The following is a 23,632-nucleotide window of genomic DNA, read 5'->3' as shown; positions in this document are numbered from 1 at the left end:
TGTGTAAGGCAGATTGAGCTGTAGCTGTGCTTTGTCTTACTTTGGTTAAATTTTGACTCCTTCTATCTGTGGATTATCTGTGTAATCCTCCTGTTAAATGAATGCTAATCTGGAAACAGTTAATAATCTCATTATATTTAGGTTCATATTTTAATGTCATGGAGCAGCTGAGTTTAGAAAGGCCTCTTGAGGTTGTCTGGTCTAACCTCCCCTGCTCAAGCAAGGCTGCCTAGAGCCAGTTGCCCAGGACTGTGTCCAAATAGCTTTTGAATATCTCCAAGGATGGAAACTTCACAACCTCTCTGGGCAATCTATGTACGTTGTAGGCTCTTGTTGAAGTTGGTGTCCACCAGGAAGAACCCTCAGCTCTTTTTTTGCCTATGAGGTGTTCATCTTATGCTAGAAACAATTAGCTGCTTATATACTAATCCACTTAGTCTTTTATTCTTCTTTCAACCTATCCTCCAGAAAATACCTGTGAGAACTGAGCAAACAGAATCAACCTAGGTGTTGTTAAGCAGAATGCAAGTCTAGCTAACATATATGCTGCAAACATTGAGTAATTTATTTGATTTATGAGATACTTTTGGAGAGGAAGCATTCAATGCATACTTTCAGAAGTTCTGTCAGAAGCTGTTTTTTTTTTTTTTCTTTCAATAGCAAACACTTCTGTTTGGTATTAAGAGTCAGGAGTTCTTTATTTGATGCCAACATGGAAAAATACTTTAGTTTGGTGGTGATGCAGTCATTAAACCACCCTGGGTGCTTTAGTTGCTTAAGCTTGTTCAAAGGCGATCTCACCATGGGTATTCAGAGGAATTAAATTGCAGTGCTAAATGCAGCATGGAGAGAAACTCCTGCCATTGATTGTCCCCTATCTTGGGGTGCTACTTTCTCTTTGTGATAACTGTGTTCCTGCTTATTTTTCCAATTAGGCACATAATTCCCATTGAGAATCTGAATTATTCTCTGCCACCCTCTTTAAAAGTCAATAGCCTTCTGTACATCATGTTCTGTTCTTGACTTGTTTTCAGCATGACTAAAATGCAAGCTGGCAGCTCAGGTTAGAGTCAGGTTATTCCTCTGTTCTTTTATGATAGTTAATATTAGATGATGATGCAGTTTGTAAAGTCACAGACTCTGAGGTATATCTTTTACTTACACTTTTCCTCTTGCTTCATCAGCTCTTGTTTTCATTTTAGAAATGTGCAAAATAGTTCTGACCAGCCAAGAGAGAAAGTGATGTTCTTGTTTATCTAGATGTTTCCCTTCTGAAAGGGAAACATCTAGATAAACAAGAACATCATTCTTCCTTCCTGACATTCTGAACATTAATTTTAAGCTGTGGAACAATTGTGATTGTTTAATACATTAGAGTGGTTGGCTTGAGTACTTTTGCTCTTGTTTTTTTTTTTTTTTGCTTTTGTAAGTAGAAGTTCCTGTATTTCTCTGAGTTTCTCCCTTTAGCTTTTTTCCTAATTTCTGAATACTAAGCAACTGACAAGGAAATTGGATGGGAACAGGATGAGTTTCTCTTTAGCATGAAGGTCATTTATTTCATGTCCTTCCTATCAGTTGTTTTGGTGCTTATAACACTATTGAAAGTAATTGTTCTTTGAAAGCAAGGTGTTTATACACGTTTTTTATATAATTCTAAACTCAGATGAAGGGAGAAGAAAGAAATCTGAGAGGATGAGCATGATTACCCATCAGCGAAGAAGAGAATAATGTATTCCTTTACAGTAATTCTGAATTTGTGCGTCTTTGCTACATTTATCTGTCCTGAATCTCAAAGCAAGGAAAAGCTAGTGTCTTCTCTTATCTCCTGTAAGAAAGATGGCATTTTTATTGTCAACAGGAGATAATTTTGAGTTGTCTTGTTATCTAACAAGTTTCTCTAAGACAGTTTGGATAAATTCCTAGCCCAAGGGAGTCTGTGACTCTTTTATTTGTGTACATGTATAGGATTGCATTTTAGTTTTTTATGTTTCTCTGATGGTTCAAAAATGCCAATTGTATTAATTTTGTTTTGTCCATAATCATGTCTTGTAGATGCTCTTTGGTACCCAGTATTGTATGAAGTAAAGAATTTACAAAGTTTCAGCCGAAATTGGCACAAATAAGCTTTAGGAATGAGAGTGCTCTTGTCAAGTGACCATATATACTCTCTACTGCCTGTATCATTTAAGCAAATTTTAATTTTCCTTCAGAAAACTTGTGATAACTTATTTCAAAGTTTTATTTTGCATCAGGGGTTCTTTAGACAGCAGCATTAATTCTTGGCTTGTGATTTGAGGTTTGATTCTTTGAAATTGAAGAAGCTATGAACTGAGACAGACTTCTCACAGCCAGAGCTTTTGGCTGTGATATTATCTCTTACACTGTTCTTTGGGACTTCCAACCACAGCTTTACCTCTAATTAGGGCATTAATTGGTCTGCTTATCTTGGCCACTGGCATTTTTGAACCTTGTAGGTGTTTAGTATATTTAAAGTTCTTTGCAAAATAAAAATAACAGACGTCAAGTCCAGCAGTAGTTGGGTGAAAATATGCACATACAATTATGTAAGGTTCATTCACTTGGAAGGAAATTCTTGGATGTAATTTATAAGGTTGTTATCTAATGGAGTAGATCTAGTTGCCATAGATTTTATTGAAAAATAATCTTAAAGTATGTGATTTGAACCATGATATGGGAAAAACAAACTAAATGTACCACAGCAAAGTTAGAATTACATTCAAAAGCAGCAGCAGAAAAACAATCTAGCAATAAGAGATAACTTATCTTCCTTTCAGTCTGCCTTTACAGTCTCTTGGGAAGTGAAAAGTGTTTTGGATTGCAATCAACCTAAATGTCCATACTGCTACTTCTACAGATTGGAAATGTTGACTTTGAAATGGTGTCTTGGTGTGTGCACTAAATTAGCAGAAAGAGGTGGTGTATATTTGGATGGTTTGCATTCACTTACGTGCTGAAGGTTTCAAAAATTAAAAAATAGCTAATTTTTCTGGTCTTGTTCTCTCATGCACAAAAGAGAAATTGCTCTTTATGTTGAAGAATATAAGGTAGTTTGAATTATGATTAATGAGGCACAAGCTGTGGGGGTTATATAATACACTGATGACATTTAGCTCTTTTATGTAGTTCCAGTGTAAGTTCAATAGTGTAAGTCAGAAGGTTTTAATAAAATTGTCCTAATTTTAATCAACCAAAATTCAAATCAACTTTTGTTCTGAAGAGGAAGCAGCAGGAAGAAACAATGAGGTTTTGTATGAGAGACCTGTTTTTGATAACATATAGTTTAGGAATTTTGTTAAACATAAGCCTTAATTTGTTAGCCCTCAGGGAATTTTGCAAGCCATATATTTTTTCCTAGACATTGTGGGAGTGAAGACTGTTAATGAATGTTCTTTTCCACTGCTGTGCCTTTTATTATTCTTTGAGCGAGGTGATTACTGATCTTCAATTAACTGATATGGGAATGCAGCCTAATTATATTTAAGTTTAGTAATATGCATGTGTTTCTAGAGCATGACTACAGATACTTTTTGAAGTTGTAACATACATTAATTATCAAATAATGTAATTTTTCATCTTTCAATTAAAAAAAATAATTTATCACTTATTTGCTGCTTTATATGTTTGAAAGTACACCCGGTGTCTGAAAAGTAGTTGCAGAAACATTCAATTTTTTCCCTTCACCTACCTAAAATACTCTTAATTATTGCTAAGCATACTTTATTGAATCACATGTGGCTTGTGTATATTCTTTCACGGAATGTTGACTATGGGAACCATCAAAACTAGCAAGTGTCCTGGAGGTAGGTGTGTTTCTCAACAGCTAGAAAAATGCTTACATGCCAGAAAAACTTCTTGAAAACTTGGCTAGATGATTTGGGTCTATTTTACCAAGTTGTAGCAGTGCGAGCTGTGGAGTGTTAGTCCTTCTATGAAGTAGTTTATTTAGATTTCTTGCCAAGTCTTTGGGAGTTTAATTGTGCTGTGGCTCACTGCTGGTCTCATTACCATACTGATAGACATGGTGAGGGGAGCAGAACCTGAATAAAGCAGAATAAAATAGAGCTGTGAAGGTGCCTTTATTGCAGCTAAAGCTTCAGTGTATATTATGTGTTCAAATGAATAAAATGCAATGTTCAGCATCTTTAGAGATGCAGGAAGTAGGGAACTGTGACAACCTTGATATTGTGCATGAATAGGTTTAATTTTAAAGAATTCCAACTAATCATCTCCTAATGTGAATTTACAAGTTCTACCATATACAAAGAAATCTAGATGCCTAAAAAAAGATTAAAATTGTTATTCTTTTAATAGGTTACATGAAAGTCAGATGCTCACATTCAGCTTGGATTGAACTAAGACATTTGTTGAATGTCTAACTGGGAGGGACAAATAACTTCAGCTGTAAAACAGCTGAGAGAGAAATGTTGGTATTTCAGTGTGAATTATCTGGATACTTTAAAAAATGGTTGGGTTGAATATGAAGCAAATGCAATTGTCATTTTTATAAAAAATACCCTATTAGTATCAAAGCTCTCAGTGATGTTTCTCCAGCAGGTCATTTCTGTTTAATGTTGGATACAGAAGGCCTACTTGGTCTTAAGAATGTGTTAATGTATGACCAGAAAAAAAGCTTGAAATAAAATAGGAATATTTCATTATATATTATATAACATGCAATTTATACCATAGCTAAGCATAACAATTTTGACTGAAACTCTTACAGAGTTGGATCAGTTTTCTCTAGATTTGAAAGTCTTTAATTATGCAGTTCTTTACTGTGACCTGGCAGTGTAAAACTGGTTTAAAGAGCTGTCTTTTTATTAACATTTCCACCAAATGTAAAAGAGTAATAATCACACAGTGTAGAACTAAAACTCTGTTTCCATATAGGTTTTTGTTTAGAAAAACAGAAAAAAAAGGGCAAAACCCTTTAGAAATGAAGTGTTTGAGGGGAATTAAAATGATTTTCAATTACATATTTTCCAAACTGATAATGCAATGTTGTGCATTTATATGCTGATGTATTGAAAGTGCCAGGAACTACTTCAGGATATTTTGATAATTAATTTTCTAGTTCCGTGGGTTTTAGGAAGATTATGTTTGAAATTAATTCAGTTTCACTTTTTCAAAGGTAGGAGGTTTTTTATTACTCTTTTCCTGTGTGTTGTAACACAAATAGTTATTTTTGGAAAGGGGGAAGGAAAAGCTCTCTCTTTGTGAGTGCCTTTTCCCAGGAGTGTCAGTACACAAGGTCCTAAAGAATTGTCTGAGGCCTTACAGAGCAGAAGGTAACAATTGCTCCATTGATTCTAAAACGCACAGAAGTCTGTAGGCAGGACCCCCATTACGATCTGTGGTGCCTTTTTACTGGGGTATTTGTTAAAGATTACCAATCTTGATAATACTGAATTTCAAAAGCTAATTCTTTAGACTAGAAGAATAGGAGAAAGAAGTAACAATAGCTCAGTGATTATGGTCTCATATTGTGCTTGCTTTTGTAACCCATACATCAAAAGAAAATTTCCCCCAGAAGGGGTGCTTTTGGGTGCACTGCAGCTGAATTGTATATTATGTTTCAACTTCAGGTTACAAAACCAATCATGTTATGAAATAAAGTCAGCAGCAGGATGCAAAATCTACCTCCTGGAAGGCTTCTGAATTTTTGTCGAGCCCTATCCTAAACATGTTATAACTAGAAACACCTTTTTTGCTGTGCTGAGAAATTGTTTGTCATTTGCTTAATTAGCTGCCAAAACTTCAAGATTTTAAATTGAAAGAAAAAGAAATAGAGAGAAAGCTAACTCTCCAGTTATATTGTAACAGTAGGTAAAGCAACACTGGACTCAGTTGCTTTTTTCCACTTCCTTGGAATATCATGCCTTTTCTTTTTTTTTCCAGCTTATTGAACTCATCAAACAATATTGTTCATCTGTTGCTGTTTTTTTTGTTCTTATAAAATCAGAATATGAATCCTCCACTTCCGCCACCACCTCTCTTGTCTGCTGCAATCATTGCATCGGCCACTTCTGGACCTCAGTCTACAAGTGTCATACAAAGGTCTGCATCAGGATCAGCTGACCAAGTGGCACATTTACGACAGCAAACTCGTCCAAGTGTGTAAGTAAAATTGAATCTTTTCTCCAGACAGAAAAATGGAACGGGATCACCAACTTCACCTGTACATTTAGCACGGCAACTGGCTCTGTTCTGCTGGGATTGCCAAAAAACCAAGCCTGCACCTTAGAAAAAAAACATGCAGAAAGGTGATATCCCCAAACAGGTCCCACACTGAGCATTGTTTATGTCTTACATAAATATAATCACCTGTTGCTGTGTATGGAAAGAACTCACTTCAAAATATATTTATCATGCAGAAGGTGAATGAATCGTTACGTTAGCACTGAATACTGGATAACTCAAAAGCGTCATTTCACTGGAGTGAATTTATTCAATGTTTTCCATTATGTATGGTATGAAAAGGCTATTCTCATATGGAATAATTTATGCCAAAACACAGAAAGTGCTGTATTTAATTTAGACTGTTAAACGTGTTACTGTCAGACTACTTGTGTCAGTTGCAATTGAAATTTGACTGAAGATTCTACAGTGCACTTAATTAGTGGGTGGCAATTTGGAGTGAAGGCAGAAAGCTGCTAGTTAGCATTATGTCTTCACACTTGCAATACAAGCAAACGTGCGTCATCCTTTCGGGTGAAAATATTTGGTATATTAACATGTGTTCCTAACAACATCTCTCCTCTTGAAAACTTCTTTGTGTGCAGCTTGGGGAATAAGAATGATAAAAGAAAATGTTAAATTCAGGAGATGCTGAATCTAATGGGACAAGTTTGAATAAGGACTGCTTTTGTTCTGTCCTTGTTATCTTCCCACCAGGTTTCCTCCCACTCCAGAAAAGCACCCTTCTTGTATAGCAGATGCATCTGGATTTGGGCTGTTTCTTGGTGTCAGGCATTTTAACATTGCTTCTTATGGATTATTGCACCTAGTACAGTTAATCAAGCTCCCATCTCGTTTACTCCCATCTTCCATCTTCAAAGGGTTGCTCTATAAGAGGATACTAATGAAATTTGGAATAAATTAACTGAAAGGGAAGTTAATGAACATCAATTAAAGCAGATCAATTGCTTTTCCATAGAGCTTCAGTGTGTGGCTTTGTAGATCACTGCTAAATCATGTACCAGTGAAGCCTTCTGCTGCCAATGTTGCCTTTATGTGTTGCCTTTAAAATGAATTTATTGCTTGCTTTGGGTACCTATCTTGCCTTTAAAGGATTTTTGTAGATATTGCAAATTTTCTTGGGTGAACAGCAAGGAATAAAAATGTAATAAAAATGCAAAAAGGAGAAGCATGCAGTTAATGCTATTGTTACTGTGCACTAGAGAAATATTTTGATGAAAGAATGTTTTCTAAAGCCACATTTTTGTCCTTGGGGTTACAAGGGGAGTGGGACAGACTAGCACTGAAAGTAACTGTGGATCCTTTTTCATAAAAGGGGATAGTCTAGCCAACTACTTAATTGGCTGCCCCTTGTGAAAAGTACATTTTAGAGAAAATGGGATTTATTGGAATGCTGTTTTCTGTAGGCCTGGGTCAGTAATTGTATACATGCTTCAAATAGTTTTTTTTAGGTTCAAACGTGGCAGTAAATAGAATACTGTGGTAGTTAAAACAGTATCACTTTCTAATAATAGAGAACTGTGCAACCCTATTTGAAAATTCCCCTAGGAACAATCCAAGATGCAACTACAAGAGCTTCAGCTTTTTTTAAAATCTTTTTTCCTAAGAATATTTTTTTAAGAAAAAATGCAAATGTTTCTGAACTCCCAGTATGATTTCAAATGCACTGTATTATGCTTTAGTGTTGCTTAGAAAACATAAAAGGAAATAAACTTTACAAGTGAGTTAGCTGCTAACCACCTTACCCATAGGCTTCAGTCACACATCTTTTTCTGTTGCACTGAAGCTTGCACAGGATCTTCTAGTTTTGCAGTTTGAAATGTAGTTCTTGACACTGATCTTTCATTCCCAGCTATCAGAACTTCTCCATTCTCCCCAGCTCTCCAAATAAAAAAGAAATTGATGTGTCACAAAGTGTAAGAGATACAAGAAGCAGGTGTAGGGAAAGAAAAGTGGGATACACTGGGATGTGTAGTTGATAAACACCTACTTAATTAAGATCACTAACTTCATTAAGAAGATGAACAGTCCTATTACAAGTCTTTTGCATTCCATTTAAGTGCACTTCAGAGGATATTCCTAACTTTCATTAGGAAAGACAGTTTCCTCTTAATATTACCATAACTTCTGTTTCAATATTGTAATGGTATGATGGATTATCACAGTCATTTCTGCCATGCCTTCTCATCTCTGACTGAACTCTCTGTGCCAGAAAACACAAGTGATGTTTTGAACTGTTTTAGTTTTATCATTTGCATCTCTTTTTTTTGTCTTTCAGGTATATTGCTATCTACCCCTACACTCCTCGAAAAGAAGATGAACTGGAACTGCGGAAAGGAGAAATGTTCCTGGTATTTGAACGCTGCCAAGATGGCTGGTTCAAGGGAACTTCCATGCACACAAGCAAGATTGGTGTTTTTCCTGGAAATTATGTGGCTCCAGTTACAAGGTACAGTATTATACAGGTGTCTAAACAGTTTAGCTAGTTTCAAATCCAAAATTATTCTGTTCTTGTATTAAATGCTACAACTGCATAATAAAAGACCTATGGGTTTTAGTAACTGGCTGATTTTTTTCAGTTGTGTTTTATTGTTTGCTTTAAATTTTGGCAGGACAGTGACAAGTGCATCACAAACAAAAGTTCCCATGTCTACTGCTGGCCAAACAGGACGAGTGGTGACTATGGTCAGCCCTTCCACTGCTAGTGGAACATCCCAGAAGCTCCAGGGGAATGGTGTGGCAGTGAACTCCAGCACAGTGCCCACAGCAGTGGTTTCTGCAGCACATATCCAAACCAGCCCACAAACCAAGGTCCTTATGCATGTGACAGGACAAATGACAGTCAACCAGGCTCGAAATGCAGTTAGAACAGGTAAAGAAAAACCCACAAAATTTGTTACCTGTGGTAGACAAACTGTAGAGTCCATCTTGACAAATGACTGGAGTGAGGGTCTGTGTAAGTATATGCTGAGGTTTTTTAAAGCTTTTCTTAATGTCATTGTTTAGAGTTGAATGTTTTCTGAAACAGCAGTCTGAGTTGTTCCATCTTTTATTATTCTTCTCTAAGCAACTGTGTGTACGTACATACTCCCACTATTGAGAATTTATATGCAAGTACTTCAGGTGGAATTTTCTTTTTTTTGTTGTTCCAGCAGTATCTGGGATGGGGACATTCTTTGAGCTTTCCTACTCATATGCAATTCATATAGTAATAAAAGTGATAAGAACATCTGAGTCATACTTATTTTTTATGTGTTAACTGCATAAGAGCTACAGAGCGCTCTAATTTAGCATTCACTTTTAAATTATCTTCTAACATCTTTGAATACCTTTAGTGTTCCTTTTCAGGTCTCTGACTCAGGGTTGGTCCTTAGGCATTCCAGCTTGTTCTCTAACCTTGACTGCAGCTTCTTTCAGCTTTGACTCCGAAATGCTGAGGTGATACTGGCATCAAGATCCATTATGATCTATAAAATTCTGTATTTCTGAAAGGTGTAACTCTTCATTTACTGTCTGGGGCAGGCCACATCATAGTGAAACATGCCTTCTTGTTATTTAAATGCAGAGCCAAAAAGACTGATAGTAGTGTTTTCAAGAGGTTTTTGTTTACCAAATCCATGCACTCCTCTGTGGATTTGCCAGGCTAAGAAAATACCACACAACTGGAGCTGAATCTCTTCCAGCTGCTTCAAGGGCCTCAAAAGAAAAATTTAAAAAAGGAAAGCTCCCATTTCAGACTATCCCAATGCTTCCCCTTTCAGCCTTAAATTTAGGGTCTGTGATCTCCTGGCTGAGCATCATGACAAAAGGGGATTTTTTTTATCACAGGATTCTTATTGGCAGAGTAAAGGAGAAAGCAAAAAAATGGTAATGGTATGCTCTGTTACCCCCATAAGAAGGGCATTTCTTATGGGCTCAAGATCCATGGATTTTCAGAGTCATGCATCTCCTAAAACACCCTGTGCATGGTCAGATGTCAGCACCAGGTTTGCATTTAAAGGTAGGATATGTACATATGTCTTTACTTATCTTATTTCCTTAATTGGCCCCATCTTCCTCCAGTCTGATCTGAAGCTGGAGCAGGTGTGTTAGTCCTAACAACTTTATTCTTTGCCTTTAAATAAAAATAACCAGATGCTGCTGGCAACTGCTAAGAGAAACTAAGCAAAGCATCTGTACTTTTCTGCCTCTTAGGCACAGGTGGTTTCTACTCAAAAGCCTTCTCTTGAGCTTGCAAGTGACAACACAAAGGAGAAATCTCCTGTGAGCTCCGGAGGCGTTTCTGTCCCTGCTTCTCTGCACCACTGTCAAGATGAATAAGCTTTTACACTTCCATTCAGCTGAGAATGTGACAACATACTGCCCACTGACTTTTCAGGCCCAAAATGAAAAATAAGAAGGGACTGGACTCTCATCACAGAGACCTTAACATTGGATTGTGCAAAGGTGTGCTCTTTGTCACAAATACAGATCTGTCCCTTACAAGGACCTGAGCACTGAAGCAATTGTGGCTGCTTTATGTTCAAATTGTTACAGAGAAGTTTGTAGTAAACATCTGAAACGTGATCCTCTTGAGCTTTCCTTAGCACATTTGCTGAGTGCTACTCTTTGGGTGAGGCTTCACAGGATAATGCAGGGCTCCAGCTTCAGTTTAGCTCAGGGCTTCAAGGACCATTCTTCAAATGACCTTAGTGAGACATTGCTTGACATCACCTTTGCTGAGGGAGTATGCATCCTTTGATTGGAAAGATCTATAATGAAAATATATATTCTGCTTACTTCATTAAAGGATAATCTGTATGAAAACAGGGTGCCTTGAAGCATTTTTCCTATCAATTCCACCAGCAATAAGAAAACAAAACCAGAAGGCTCTTCCATGCTTGTCATACATAAATTGCATGTGAGTGTAGACATATCTTGAAGAATAGCAGCTACTTCTAGGAAAACTGATGTGGTCTTATGAACAAAAGCCAGCATTAATAATTGTTTGTTGACCCAAAAAAGTCTTTCTACAATCTCCTTATCTTTCTTTTGAAATGTTCACGCTACTCAAGAGTTGGGAAGGGTCAGCTACAGAAGAAGAGGTTATCAAAAAACTAGATATAGCATATAAGTGATGTGCCTTTTTTTTAATAAAATGAGAGAATTTGTGTTTCTTACTGCATAGATTGTAATTGGGTATAATACTGTAGGATTGTTATATAAAATTTGGGACCTTTTTCAGTCTTCTCTAATACACTGTTTCTGCAATCTAACCAAATTACCAGAGGAATTTGCAGAAAGCAGAATCAAGAGAGCAAGTGCTGGAGGTTTGGTTCCAGGATTTCACTTAGAACAAGTCTGAAACTCTATTAGTATCTGAAAAATCAAAAGTTGATAAAATTGAGATGCACATGCATCAAGCTAGAGGGATGACCCCTTCTTAGATGGAAAGTTTCAAAGTATTTGAAGGAGAGAGGTTGTGCAGCACTAGGGTGTTAAATTTTGGCTCATGCTGTTTGGTTATATCTGCATTTCATACCACCCAGTGGTGCAGAGATGCCCAAGCTGTTGAAATGGTCTAACAGCATGCATATATGACTGAGCACATGACTTGAACAGCAGTGTTACTTCTTGAAAGGGATCAATTAGTTCATGCAAAGCTCTGTGCTTACAGTTTTGCACTGCAACCCAGGTTAATATACTCAGCCCTGTGCTATTCTGCAGCTTCCAGTGTAGATGTTCCTTTTATTTCACAGGAGTATGAGTAAATCCACTTTCTATATTTAAGCATCCCAAGAGACAACAGCTTACATTTTCAGAGAAAGCACTCACAGTAATTGCCACTGTGCTTATTGTTTGAAAGACCTGTGAAATCTGTTGTGGATTTTGTGAATAGTTTGGGGAAACAATCTAATTACATTTTTAGCAGCTTCTATAAGGTGTGTTTCTTCCTACTTTCCTTTTTATGTCCTGACAACTACACGTGGTATTAAAAGGAGCAAACAAGTTCCAGGCAGTATTTAGCTAGCTCTTAGGTACTAAAGTGTAATCTTCACTTTGCATCTGTTTGTATGTGAAGCATTTGATTTAGCAGCTTGGATTTCTCCACAACAGAGAAGTTGCAGTGCTGTTATTTTTCTGTTGCATACTGGTGCAAGTAGGGAACCATTTGCAACTGCTTTATTTGGGTGAAATAGATATGGTGGTGGGTATCATGTCATTATAGGAGTATAAATGGAAGTTTAAAAGGTAAGAAGAAAACTTCTCGTGATTGATTAGCTGTAACACAGTAACTGTACCTCACTTTGTGTGTCTTGTGAAAAGGTGAACTCTCACATTTCATTCTTTTATTCCAGTTGCCTCACATAGTCAAGAAAGACCTACGGCAGCAGTCACACCCATACAAGCACAAAGTCCAACCTGCCTTATTCCTGCAGCTGTGATCATTCCCCACCACTCTGTTGCCTCCCAGCAGCTCCAGCCCCAGCTTCCAAATACTGCTGCTTATGTCACAGCTGTGAATGTGAACCGCTCAGCCATCCCACTGGCATGTACAGCAGCTTCTCTGAATTCTCCTAACATTGCTGCTTCATCTTTGGAGGGAGATAGCAGTGGAAAAACTGCAAACACTCACCCTGGAGCTCCTGCATCTCCAGAGAGTGCTTTAACAGCTGGTGGAAATGCTGCTGTCAGTAAAACAGACAAGGATGGCAAGGTGGGTAGAGAATAAAATCATTCCCTTGAGTTTTCCTATTTTCATCATACAATCTTTTAAGAAATTTAAGAGCACAACCTAAAAAACCCACATGAACATGCAGGAACGTAAAAACTTCAGTCTAACAAAATGATATGAAAATCAGAATTCTTTTAGGTTACCTTTCTTATTAAGCAGGCACACTGAGATATTATGGAAAACACATTACCAGCAACGTTTATTGGACAAAGAAAGAATACACATAACCATCTTTTTTAAATGTAGGACAGTGGAGCCTGTAAAGATTCTGCTTTCCTTCCTTCTATTTGAAGTATTCCCTATGTGTGTCAACTCATTCTCACTGTTCACCAAGCCATGTGATTATATTGTTGTCAGAAAAATTCTTCTAGCTTTGTAATTGATTTTGTTTTATAGTTGTGATGTAGTTAGGAAACTTTTTTCTCCTTGTGACAACTATCTTTGTATCTCAAATATTTTAGACTTAACCTTACTACTCTTCAACCACATGTACTCCTTAGTGAAGTTTATGAAGATTTTAATCTTAAACTGTACACTAATGTTAGCCACTTTTTAGTTACTTTTTTTATTATTGTTGAATGGATATGCCTCAAACTTTATTTTAAAATTACTTTAGCCATAGACATTGAAACCAGACTGAGGTGCCCTTAGAGAAAACTTATTTGTAGTTTAAGGTGAATGATGCTAATACAGGAGTGTTTTAATTTCTCTGAGTTTCTCTTTATCTTTGACATTTTCTCTTTATCTTTGACAGTAGATTGTTGGTGAAATGGCTCTAAGTTATTGGAGATTTGGAAAAAGGACTGAGGATTTTTATTCACTAAATCCACTGCATCCCATATAAAAAAAAAATTCACATTGCTCTTGCTTTTCCCTGTCTATGGATAAATATTATTTTTGTCTCCAGGGCTTACAATCTGGCACTCCTCATAAGCACTAAATTCACTCAGTCAAAGGGTTGGTAAGAAGATCACTGCCACACCCTTTAAAAAAAAATACAAGAAACACAAAAGCTACTTAAATAATTCTCTTCAGGCTAGGTAATAGTCTTCAGGGATTCTTGTCTGGACAAGCAAAAAGAATGTTTACAATTCTCCCCTTTAGCAGAACAGCAGAACACAATGCATTCCCCTTGGGGCGAATTTTTGTTAGATCATGAAGGTCTTCCATTACTAAAGAAGGATAAATAAAAGAAACTTACCTAAACAGCAGCTTCCAGAGCAGACTTTTCTCCCTGTTTAGTTTGAAGTGATTCTTTGTCTTCCCAGAAACATCCATGTTGATGAAATATTTTTCTTCATAGATTCCTGCTGTGGTAATATTAACTCCTCACGCCTTTCTCTACACAACCTTTTGTGACAGAGCCATTTCAATTAAAGTTAAACTTTAACCTAACAAAGTGAAAGGATTTAGCTAGTTTATGATCTAAATTACTTGCTGTTTTTCTCTTTGGAATGTTAATAATTTTCTTTTATAATTTTCATAATCTCTCTAACGTCAAGTATGTCCTCATAATTTACTGAGTCCTCTCTGAGCACGATGTCATCTATCAGAAGGAAGTGTTCAGCTCTTTATGGGACAGCTTTGTTCTAAAATGGGGCACTGCTTTTGGTTTACAGAAAGAAAAGAAAGGTTTGCTGAAGCTGCTTTCCGGAGCATCCACCAAACGCAAGCCTCGGCTGTCACCTCCAGCGTCGCCCACCCTGGAGGCTGAGCAGGCTGCGGCAGAGCTGGCCCTGCAAGGTGCAGTGGGGCCCGAGCTTCCCTCGGCAGGGGCTCACAGCAAGGCTGGCTCCTGTGCCACGGAGGGCGAGGCCCCGGGGCTGGCTCAGGAGACGCTGCAGCGCAAGGGCGCTGCCCTGGACGCTGCTGTCCCCATTGCGCCGCCGCCCCGGCAGCCCTGCTCCTCGCTGGGACCCGTCCTCAATGAGTCCAGGCCTCTCGTGTGTGAAAGGTAAATTCTCCTACACAGCTACACTTGGGCACACCGAGAAAAAATCCTTGCTCTGATGCTTGTAGCGTGTGTAAGAACTGCTTCAAAATGCTGAGATTTTATAGCAAGATGAAACTTACTTTTTAACAATTCTTTATTTACTTATCAACCAATACTCGTGTTTATGTTTGTTTACTTTTCATGTTACCTTAAAGTTTTTGAATGAATAGACACTCAAATATGATGATCACAGGTTTGGTAGACAAAAGAGGCCTCCTTTTTTTCAAAACAGAAGCACATTATGTTCTTGAACTTAATAGTATTAGGTTAGTTCTTATTATTAGCAGTGTATAACTGCCAACCTAAAAATATGGTGAATGAGACCTATATCTGTCTAGGTGTCGACTTCTTAATATTTGATTTCTTGAGCTTTTGCAAAGATACTTTTTACTGCCTGAATGCCCCATGGCTGTGCATCCACACAGGCTCCAGGGTGGCCTCTGTGCTCTAGTGAGTCTGAACAACATACAGATGTCTGGACCCTCAGATTGACAGGCAGTTGCTTAAATGTTCTGTGACTTTTGTGTCCACCTATAGTGTTTCAAGTCCTCAGTAAAATGTGAAGGAAGTGACAGTTTTCTAACTACAGGATCTTTTCTTTTTCCTGGTAGCAGACAAGCAGTATGAGGAGTGTCATAGGATTTCTTTTGCAGCAGCTACAGGATTGTGTGCTGTACTGAGAACAAATAGTAGAGTTACAATATTAACAGCTCTAGGACTGAACTGATTGAAGCTGACTATTGTAGACTTCGTTCTGATGCTATTAACTCATGGTGTGTGGGCATCCCGTTGTACTTCCAGAAGTCCACTATCCTAAGCTATACCCGTGTCTTAAAATCCAGACAGTATAGAACTTTCTGCTTGTCTTTTAGTTCACTTCTGTCATACCTCTAATATTTTTTTAAAGGTTATTTCTGTTCCTACACAATTTCCTTGCAGGAGGTTTCTATTTCATACTGAATTTGTGAAGCAGATTTACGTTTATACATGGAAAATAAAACCTGAAAGACTCTTCTTTAAGAATAACATAATTCATTTTCACATTATCATAAGTCTGTTTGGCACATTAATATGTTTTCATGCTTTGAACGTGAAAATAATATTAAATTCATTGTGAAAATAATATTAAATTCATTCTGGCATAACCAGTGCTTATTAGCATAAAGCTCTTTCTGTCATCACAAAAAGTAGTTTTTTTACTTCCATGATGGAATTTTTTTTCTCAGAACTACTTACAGAAAATGATGCTATATATTTTTATTGATCTAGTGATAACATATACTCAAACATTCTCTCTATCCTTACTATTATTTAAGTGATAATTGCTACTGATAGAAGAAGTGTTACTACATGATAATTCTCAGTGGTAGTCAAGCATGGTTGTCAGTGTATTTAGACAGAATTTCACCTGAGTTCCCTTTGTCATTTTCAGGACAGAGCTAATTTTTTTTTCCTGCTGATGTGCCCTTGCACATTTCCTTTGGCTGGATTTCTTAAAATGTGATGGTTAATAATACTTAAAATTTACATTGTACTCAATATCTTTGAAGTAATTTATAAGCATTGATTACTCTTCAGCAGTCTGGAAGATCTGGTGGGTAAGAATCATGTGGCATCTTCAGTGAAAATTTGAGCTGGGGAGGGAAATATTCATGAGGATAAGCTCAACAAAAAGCTGAAGAACAGAGAAATCTCCTGCTAGGATTATTCTGCTCTTACATCTCACAATTCCAGTCACAGATCACAGTGGAACTGTAGAATTGCAATTTAGAGAATTCCCGTCACCTGAGACTCTGCAGTGGGGCTCACTCATGTCTTCTGATTCTCCGGCCAATACCCAGGTTGTCTTGGAGTGATTTCTTGTATTGATGCAGTGCTGACAAGGCCAAGGATCATTATGTTTTCTTTACAAAGATAGACCCAACTCCCTGCAATTCCCAGAGTGAGACATGCTATGCTATGAATATACAGGAATTTAGTTACCTGAGGAGTTTAATTTTTCCATATAAGCTACAAGAAAACTTCCAGCTTTTTTCATGAGCTTTCTCTTTTAGAGGGAAATGTTGCTTAAATAGCCTTAAATTTTACAGTAAATATACAGGGTTGTAACAATAAAGTACCCAGTACTCCACAATGGTGTTAGAGACTTGAAGTTGAACCTAACTACACATCACTGCATATCCTAAATTATAAAATGAATCTTTCATCCAGTTACAGGGAAAGAAAAGCAGTAATTTTGTTCTTTGATTAAAGTGACCCTAAGTAATTTCATCTACCACAGAATGACTGATGTAACATCTGCTCCCAGTGAGCAGGCCAGTGGCTTTCCAGGGCAGCAAGCCTTCCCACATCTGGCACCATTTAATGCTGGTAATTAAATGCTGAGAATCACTCTGCCCTCGATGGGCGGTGGTGATCCGGAGGAGTCAAGGCACCCACTCAGAAGACACAAGGTCTGCACAACAGCAGGGCACACTTGACCTGGAAAGTAAAAATTCTAAAGGCAAGGAACGAAAGCTAAATCAAGAAGCTGAGTAATAATTGTTCATTTAACTTGTGTAATGGTAGTAATTCCAGCTTTCTGTGTTTCTCTCAGCTAAAATTTTCTGCATGTGAGAAAATATTATTATCCACTTGTTGATCAGGAAAACTACAAATAATTGTCCAAAAATCAACCACAACTAAGTGGGCATAAAAGCGGTATTTTGTGTCCAGTGAAACAGAAGCAACAAAGAAGTGGAGAAACACATGAACGATATAATCTTTTCCATGTTACGGAAAAGTGTGAGAAATGCTAATATTAAAAATTAAAATCAGAATGGAGAAATGTGAAGACAGACCACCACCCTTTTCAAAATAAAAAATAAATTCATGAATACAAAGCAAAAGCACCATGGGATATTGCCAGACATATTAAGAATATCAGCAAACAACCAGTAGCAAATATATTGGCTACTCCTGGGAAGCTAAAGTACTTTTATTTTTATAATAATTATATTTTGTCACTAGCTGACTAAAAATAATTAATATAATATTTGGAAAATTAATGAAAAATGTTATAAGACAATCAAAGGAAAATAAAAGAAAGGAAAAACATCATAGTTGTACAGCTTAGGTGCGTGTAAAATATTAAGTGACCACAAAAGATCTACAAATTTGACTTTCAGTCATTGAAAACATTTGCAAATACTGAATAGGGAGACAAACAAGGAAGTGTTTTGGAAGATTCAAACATGTGGGAATGAACATGTTTTTCCAAAACATAGGTCATGCTTAGTAAATATGATTATTTTTCTTCAGGGACCTTGCAATGAACTTCTGAGCTGAAGCATAAGCTTTTTATTCTGCGTGAAATTGGTAGTTTTGGCAATATGTTGTAGATGATGAAATAAGTAATGGAAAAACAGTTTCTGTTCCATAGATAATCCAGGGTGATCTGGATAGACAGCTGTGTGAATGTGTGATGGGTCTGTGATCACCTCTCTTTGGGCAAGTAGGATTTGTAAAATGTGGCAGAAAATTTGAAGAAGGACACATGATTTACAGGTGCAAAGCCTGATGGGTTTCTTCTCATTAAAAATTGAAAAATACAGTAAAATAGCACTTTAAAACCAAGGTTGTTGTGCTTTGATTTAGACACTAGATTTCAAGATGAATATCAAAATAGCTGGGACACTAAAATTTAACAAGAAATATCAAATTACTGCAGAGGTTGTTGGACACTCTATGGAAAGCTCAAGACAACTGTTTCTGTGCTAGCTGGTGATCCTCTAGGGAGGACAAAGAGATGATGGGAGCAAGCAGCAGCAGGGAGCAGACTTGTCTGTCAGTTCAGGGGAGCACAGAGGTTACTGGCAGACAGAATTAGAAACTAAAAACAAGCATATTTCAAGTCAAACATTTACAAGGCAGTGTTTGACAGACTGCAAGATGAGGCAGGCATTTTGAAACTCATTTTTTTAACAGACTACGAAGTGTGCTGGATAATTTTCAGCCTGGGAGCAACTGGCTTGTTAACAGTAGAAATTCTTCATAGCTTTACGGCAGTTCTTTATGCTTCACTATCTTGTCCTTGTCTTGCCTGAGTAGAGGCTGTTGTTTTAACTCAAGCAGTTTACAGTCTCAATTTAACTTACAGTCTATTAAAAATATTTGGTTCTCACTGCCTAAGTCAGCATTAAAACCCAAATTGCCCAAAGCAGAAGTTAGTGCAGGTCTAGGTTGGATGCAGGGCATTCTGGAGCTGCACACTAATAAATCTTGTAATTGGCTTGGTAGCTTTTATGAAGCATGAATCTAATAATTCCTGTGCTCTGAAATCTGGGGATTTCACTGAAACAAAGTCATGGCTTATAAGTCACTAATAAATAACATTTGACAACTAATTAAGTCCAAATATGTTTTGCTATACTTAGAGTTCCTAAGAGACTTCAATTATTTACAAAGTGCAGCTACTCTTTTCTGAGTATTTTTAACTGTATGGACAGACTTAATTTTTGCTTCATATGTTCTTAAGCAAAACATTCTAGTATAACACAGTATCTTTCTCTGCTTCAATATTACAAAATTGTTTTATTATGTGTGTATTGAGCTACAACTGTCATTCCATCCATTACTAGACTGTATCCTGTTACCTTGTCTTTTCATCAGATTGTTCATTTATTTTAATCTATTAAAATAATAAATTATTTTAAGCTTATTAAGATAATCGTTATCTTAATTTATGAAGTAATAGAGTTGTTGTGAAACTATGGAAGAAGAGATTGAGTGGTGTTATGAATGTTAAAAACAGAAGTGTAGCCTCTTTAATGCACTTATATTTGAAAAGTGATTTTACTGTGAGAGACTCAAAAAATATACTTCATGCCAAGTGCTTAAGAAAATTGTTGAGTTGAAAATAGTTTTTAATGTAGGAGTGCACAAGTTGAGCAGCTGTGTTGAAGAATATGTTCTAACTTGAAGAGTTTCTAAGGAAAATGCAAATTATTTAAAACAACAAATCAAATTTATAGGTTTTGTTGGTTTCCTCCTTTTGTTCTTTGCCTTTCCTTAAGAGCCATCACTGGAATAATAAGAAATTAAACAGACACTTGTAAAATTTTGCCTAGCTACTGCTGTGAATGCTTTGATTCTTGCTGAATCAAAATGACTGAAAGAGTCTGCAAATTTATACTGGAAAAAATGTTTACAATTTTCTCCTGGTATTTAACCATTGTCTGTATTTTACAGGGATCTTGGTAAAAAAAAAATCATAGGAGAGGCATGAATTTGCCTTAAATTTATTATGTTGCTACTGTTATTATCTGTTCAAGACATACTTTTAAGTTGTTACATACTCAGCAAACAGTTCCAGACAGTTTCCTGTCTTCATAAGCTTCAACAGGCACAGAAATATTTTTTAAAGTATCAGGTTAAAAAAAGGGGGGGGAGAGAGTGAGGCAAAAAAAAAAACCTAAATGTAGGTGTTTTTTTTTAATTACACAGGTACAGAGTTGTGGTATCCTATCCTCCTCAGAGTGAAGCAGAACTTGAACTGAAGGAAGGTGACATTGTTTTTGTGCACAAGAAACGTGAGGATGGCTGGTTCAAAGGCACTCTGCAACGAAATGGAAAGACTGGCCTTTTCCCTGGCAGCTTTGTAGAGAACATTTGAGAAGATTCATTCCAAGAGCTTCAAATCTTACTGTACTGTAAAATAGCACAAATATTTTGCCAGAAAAAGCACAGTCATGAAATATTTTCAAATGACTGTAATGTAAACAAGAATCTACATATTTTTACAGTGTCTATAGCACAATTACACCAGCGAACAAAGGAGATGAAGGCATCTGCTGGTTTTATCACTTTGAATTCTTAAGTGTGATGTGTGCCTTGTACTGTCTGATTTATTATATAGAGGAATTTTTTCCCCAAGTATGTTACATAAATGAGCAATTGTTTACAAGGCTGTAACTAATTTATTCTTGGTTTTTTTTAAACTTGAATTTTGTGTAATAGCTAAAATTCTTGTGACTATGATTTTAACAAATTATTAATTTATGAAAGAATAACAAAGGGGAAGCTGGATTCTCTCCTTATGAGCAAGCAATTATATCTGATGAAGAGCCTCCCATTTATCCTCTGGACATTTTTCCCCTGCTGTGTCTGACAGTGGAGTAAGTCTCTGTTGTATGAGTTAATGTTGAGTGGTGGTGATGTGGCGTCAAATAGAATTTGCCAAATGGGGAAAAAATGTGTATTTTCTTCTTTGGACAGAGAAAAAAAAAAAAGTCAGTGGTGTTCTTGAGTCTAGTTTTACTTCTTCATGAATCACCTAAGTAGAGTAATGTTTCCAGGAGGCAAAGATGTATGTGAACAACTGAACAAAACCATCTCGAGGTTAGGATCATCTCAAGGTTAGGAAAGAAGAAATTTAGGAGTGCCAACAAGAAATTCCCTATATACCTTCTGTTCATGTAATAACTTGGCCATTTGAACAAAGGTTACCTTTGTATATTTGGCCAGTTCTTTGGGCATTTAGCGCTCAGGATCCAACAAAATTGGAAGGAATGTTAAAGCCCAACACTTAGAATAAATATAACTTGAAAACATCTGTTTGATAAGACTGAATATAAAAATAAAATTATAAGTTGTACTTCATGTCTAAAAATGCCTAAGATGTGTAATTTGCTGTTTTCTTCTCAAAATGATCTGCATGGCCAAGAGATGTTTTAAAATGTCTGAGCAGTAGTGGTGGTAAGTGATGCACTTGTGTTAAAGTAAAAGGCTGTATGAAACACTGTGAAAACTTTACTAACTTCTTAACCATTGCTACTTTGCTATGTTCTGACTTTTACTTTGTCTTGCATGTGTTACTCAATTCCTGCAGTAATGTAACTGTGCATGGTTGGCATTTTCCATTCCAATTTCCTGTTGCTGGGTTATTTTGCTCTGAAAGTTTCCCAAAAGCCACTTGACCAAAACTAGTGAGCAACTCACCTTCAACCAGAGAAGGTATCCAGTGTTTGAATCATTAATAAAATTTTTTAATGTCCTTGCAGCTGATGGATAGAAAGAATGCAGCCTGCAAGAAATACATTGTTAGTCTTTCAGGGTTTTTTTAGAGATTTGACACTGGGGAACACACGCGCTACTCAGCTGAACCTGTTTTTTTATTTTATCATTTGATTATAGCAGTTTAATGGTGATTTTTTTTTTCTAAGACACTGAGCACCATCATCTCCATTTAAATCTGATGTAATTTGGCTGTTACTCAGCACTTTGCAAAGGGAAGCCAGTAAGGTGATTCAGTGTCACACAGAAACTGTCACACAGATCTGTTAAATCCTTATAATTTTCTTCAAGTTATGCATTGAAAAATACCAAATGTTAATGACAGAGATTTCTTGCAATATCAGGTAGTATCATGATGGTCTTAAAAATTAAAAAAATATATCTATAAATATATATAGTTGGACATGACAGCATTCCCAAATTAACCATCTCTCTTAAACACTGTATCATTCAGTTTTTGCATTTTTAAATCTTTTAAATAGTTTACTTGAATATTCATGTAATATATAAAGGTTTTGTGAAATAAATTTTAGTTAGAAAGAAGCTGATATCAGCTTTTGTCAGCATAAATTGGCACTAGTGTGTCGTAATCTTATTTTGGAAAATTTAGTGCATTTTATATTAAAGACTACTAAAGGTTAATTTTTTCTATCTCTACTCTCCATATTTTAAACTAAGTGACTAAGGTACCTCTATTAATAGAATTTCATGATGTAAAGTCAGTTAAAAATCAGCTGTTAATCCAATAGTTCTGTTAGATGGAATACATTTTTAATTGATTTTTTTAACATTGAGTAAACGTTTGTAAAAAGGGCTTATTACATAGCAGTGCAACAATGACAAAAATGCAGTTTATCATGCCTTTTTTTGTGATTTTTTGGGGGTTATTTTTTGGTTTTGGCTTGGGATTAATTCAGTGTAGAAACAGACAAACCCTGTGCATTTGCTTTGTGTAATTCCATTAAAAATTTTTGTAAGGTATTTTATATCTATGTTCGAAGTCCGGTGAATGTTAAGTGTTTGATTTATTATGTTAAACTTCCAATCCTAATAAATATTTTCTTAGCAAACAGCTACAGCAAATAGCGTATGCAAACATTAAACATAAATCACTTGTAAAGAATTTGCCAATAAAATTCCCAGAACTTAATTTTCGAATTCCTAGGAGGGTATTTCTGCTCACGGAGAAAAAGTCTGCAGATTCCATAATGTAAGAAGCTTGGAATGATGGCTATAATGCAAAAACTGTAGAGAGAACTGAGGACCTGGCTGATCTTTTCCCAACTCCTTATTTCAGCGAGTAACTTCAGAAAAGGGTAGGTAACTCCATCTCAGTGTGTTTGTGATGGAACTACAGTCTCATCAACAGCACAGCAGGTGCACAGTGTAACTGCTTTCCCTAGAGGAAGAATGTCTGATGCAAGGGACCTGTGGATGTATTGGGAGAGGTTGAAGCATCTGCCTGAACCTCCACTGTGGGCAGAAATGTTGGGTGGCCAGAGACTCGTTTGCCTGAAGGAGTTTTCTGTGCTCAGCAGTCAGGCAGCAAATGGCTAACAAGGAGACCTTGATTTGCATGTGGTTACATGTCTGCTATATACACATGGCTTCTGGGAAAATTGGTGGAAATTAATCCTAAAAGTGTTTGCCAA

General features: G+C 36.6%; 1 protein-coding gene across 2 annotated transcripts in view; it reads left to right on the top strand.

The window, feature by feature from the left end:
- The window catches only part of SH3RF1 (SH3 domain containing ring finger 1), an 82,813-nt gene extending 59,683 nt beyond the window's left edge, over positions 1 to 23,130 (top strand). For both annotated transcript variants that reach the window (XM_036382631.2, XM_036382630.2), the window contains exons 7-12: positions 5,984 to 6,138; positions 8,498 to 8,668; positions 8,832 to 9,091; positions 12,558 to 12,916; positions 14,554 to 14,888; positions 20,412 to 23,130. In XM_036382631.2, coding sequence (XP_036238524.1) covers positions 5,984 to 6,138; positions 8,498 to 8,668; positions 8,832 to 9,091; positions 12,558 to 12,916; positions 14,554 to 14,888; positions 20,412 to 20,580 — 1,449 coding nt within the window. In that variant the 3' untranslated portion in view covers positions 20,581 to 23,130. The remainder of the gene's footprint in view (positions 1 to 5,983; positions 6,139 to 8,497; positions 8,669 to 8,831; positions 9,092 to 12,557; positions 12,917 to 14,553; positions 14,889 to 20,411) is intronic.
- Positions 23,131 to 23,632: the final 502 nt, after the last annotated feature.

Source organism: Molothrus ater, chromosome 4 (assembly GCF_012460135.2).
Source record: "Molothrus ater isolate BHLD 08-10-18 breed brown headed cowbird chromosome 4, BPBGC_Mater_1.1, whole genome shotgun sequence".
In the NCBI taxonomy this organism is placed as follows: Eukaryota; Metazoa; Chordata; class Aves; order Passeriformes; family Icteridae; genus Molothrus; species Molothrus ater.
This window is presented reverse-complemented; position numbering and strand designations above follow the sequence as displayed.